At 34.7% G+C, this 2,478-nt stretch overlaps 1 protein-coding gene across 1 annotated transcript; it reads left to right on the top strand.

Moving 5' to 3' along the window:
- The first annotated feature begins 663 nt into the window (after positions 1-663).
- On the top strand, positions 664-1,895 carry LOC111888290 (probable membrane-associated kinase regulator 4). The gene has a single exon (XM_023884441.3). The coding sequence runs from the start codon at positions 785-787 to the stop codon at positions 1,724-1,726; it is 942 nt and encodes a 313-aa protein (XP_023740209.1). The 5' UTR covers positions 664-784; the 3' UTR covers positions 1,727-1,895.
- The last annotated feature ends 583 nt before the right edge of the window (positions 1,896-2,478 follow it).

The raw sequence follows: 2,478 nt of genomic DNA, 5'->3' as shown, positions 1-2,478 counted from the left end.
CAAACCGATTTTTAAAACACTGATTCCCTGTAACCTTACAAAAAATTTCGCAAAAACCCTTACTTTTACCAAAAAAAAAAAAAAAAAAAAAAAAAAAAAAACTTGTTTTTGTTAATAGCGAAATTTTTTATTTAATTCCAATCAAAGTTGAATGCAAGAGAAATTGACAAAATAGACGGTTGAAAAACAAAGCAGGAATCCAGTAAAAAGTTGGCAAAAGCATTATGAGATTGTTGGCCTCCTCGTCTTTTCTTTATTCATATTAATATTCATATAATAATTTTAATATAATAATATGATCAATTGCCACTCACCACCTCATTATTTCACATCCTCACTTCACTCGTACCACAAAACCAGGTTTTGAGCAATGGGATGGTTTCCAATTTTGTGTTTACCAACGCATGCTTTTTTATATTATTATATACATTTTTTTCATCAGCCATCATTTAAGTATTATTTGAACATATATTTATATGCTTTTCCTAGTGATATTTGTACATCTTTGTAATAATATGATATATGTATATTGGATACTTAGTGTATAATGATTATGCATTGTTTATAAGTGTAATTTCAAATAGTACTGATCAAAGAAAAATGGAGTAAATATAATAATCCATCTATTTAAATATTCATATCAAAGATGCAGTTTTGACGTGTCTATATATGAAGGTAACCAGTCCTATATAATAGCTTCGTCACCATTTGTCATCTATAATACCCTCTCTAAATACTAAAGCACCCTCTTGAACACCACATCGTCTAGCCTAATTTCCTAACGATGGCTGTCGATTCGGTTTTAGGGTCAATTTGCTACGATGATGTCGAAAAGGAAGAAGAACAAGAAGAATACATAGATATGGAAGTAAGTTCGTACAAAACTCTTAATCTTTTCTGTCACACGAATCCAAGCGAGTTCGAGTTCCAGATGTTTTCAAGCTCATCAGATAGAGAATTAACCACGACTTCTCCAGCTGATGAGCTTTTCTACAAAGGAAAACTCCTCCCTCTTCATCTCCCACCACGCTTGCAAATGGTGGAAAAGCTCCTACAAGATAAAAGCATGGACACTTTCGACGAGTTCTTCAGCACCCCATTAGACACTAGCCCCTACGCTACACCTATCGCAAACACCCCATTCCGATCATGCAATGTTTCACCTACGGAATCTTGTCAGGTCAGTAGGGAACTCAATCCAGAAGACTACTTTCTTGATGATCATAGTACAGCTGAAAACCCTAAAAAATCTTGGACCAGAAAGCTTACGTTGACAAAGCAATCTTCTATTGGGTTGAAACTAAAGGCGTCGAGAGATTATCTAAGGTCTTTCTTCGGTAAACCGAGTGCGGAAGAATCCAGAAACAAAGTTCCAAGAACCAGCGGAAAGAAGAAAGAAAAGGGTGATGGACATCGTCATCGAAGATCATTCTCTTATGCGATCAAGAGATTTTCCACGACAAACACTTCATCCGGGACTTCATCGTTTTCAAGTTCGAGTGATTCTAACAGCTCTAATCTTGAGTTTCGGGTTCACCAACAAAGAAGCATCAACACAGGTTCTGATATTGAAAACCAGATACAAAGTGCGATTGCTCATTGCAAAAGGTCATCACAACAGCAATTACATTCAAGGAAAACCGTAAGTGACATGGGTTTTTGCTCTTTAGCAGCTTCAAGAATAGTGTGTGATGATAAAGAAAGACAAGTACTTTGTAGGGGTTGATACATAAATTTGCAAAATTTTGTGTTGTTTGTGCAAGGATTCAAACTTGAAGGGTGTCTTGTACTGTATAACATGTTATTGACTTCTTTGAGTGACTGATATTACAACGTAACCCCCATCCCATCGTATCTAATCAAATCTATAACCAAACGTATATTATCAGTATCGGTCTTTGTATCTTTTATTCCCACCACTTGCTATCCATCGGTTAAGAAACTTTTGTCCAACAGCTAACATTCTTAACCACCGTTATATTTAAAAGTTTTGATTTACAGTGTTAAAACTTAAAATATTCATATCTAGATATTAATGATTAAATAACCGAGAGTTCAAGTTCTGTGTTCAATTCACGGGTTGAGGACTTGTCCATTGAAAATATTTGGTCCCATCTATGACCACCGGGGTGCTACACTGGACTGGTCCTGGTCTAGGAAAAAGCGTGGTCAAGTGCTTTTAACTTTTAACGACTTTGTTTGTGATGCATCAACATTCAAGTAATGGAGCCCATTAATTGTATCCATAATGCATTTAAGTTTATTAAATTTATGTATTTAAGTTCTTTTAAGAAGGAATAAATCAATTATCCCAAAAAAAATGTTGAGCTTTTTTAGGGAGAGAAAAAATGAAAGAAAGAATTATTCAGAAAAGAACATTTTCAGTTACTCTTCCTTACCCGATCAGATGTGATATGATTGAGAGGGAAATGGAAATGAAAGAATAAATTAAGCAAAATTTACTATTATTCCCCTTAA

The sequence above is a fragment of the Lactuca sativa genome, chromosome 2, assembly GCF_002870075.4.
Source record: "Lactuca sativa cultivar Salinas chromosome 2, Lsat_Salinas_v11, whole genome shotgun sequence".
NCBI lineage: Eukaryota > Viridiplantae > Streptophyta > Magnoliopsida > Asterales > Asteraceae > Lactuca > Lactuca sativa.
The sequence above is the reverse complement of the archived record's forward strand: the minus strand, read 5'-3'. Positions and strand labels throughout refer to the sequence as shown.

Coding starts and splice junctions, on each gene's coding strand:
- LOC111888290 (XM_023884441.3), top strand. CDS start 785: ATGGCTGTCGATTCGGTTTTAGGGTCAATTTGCTACGATGATGTCGAA.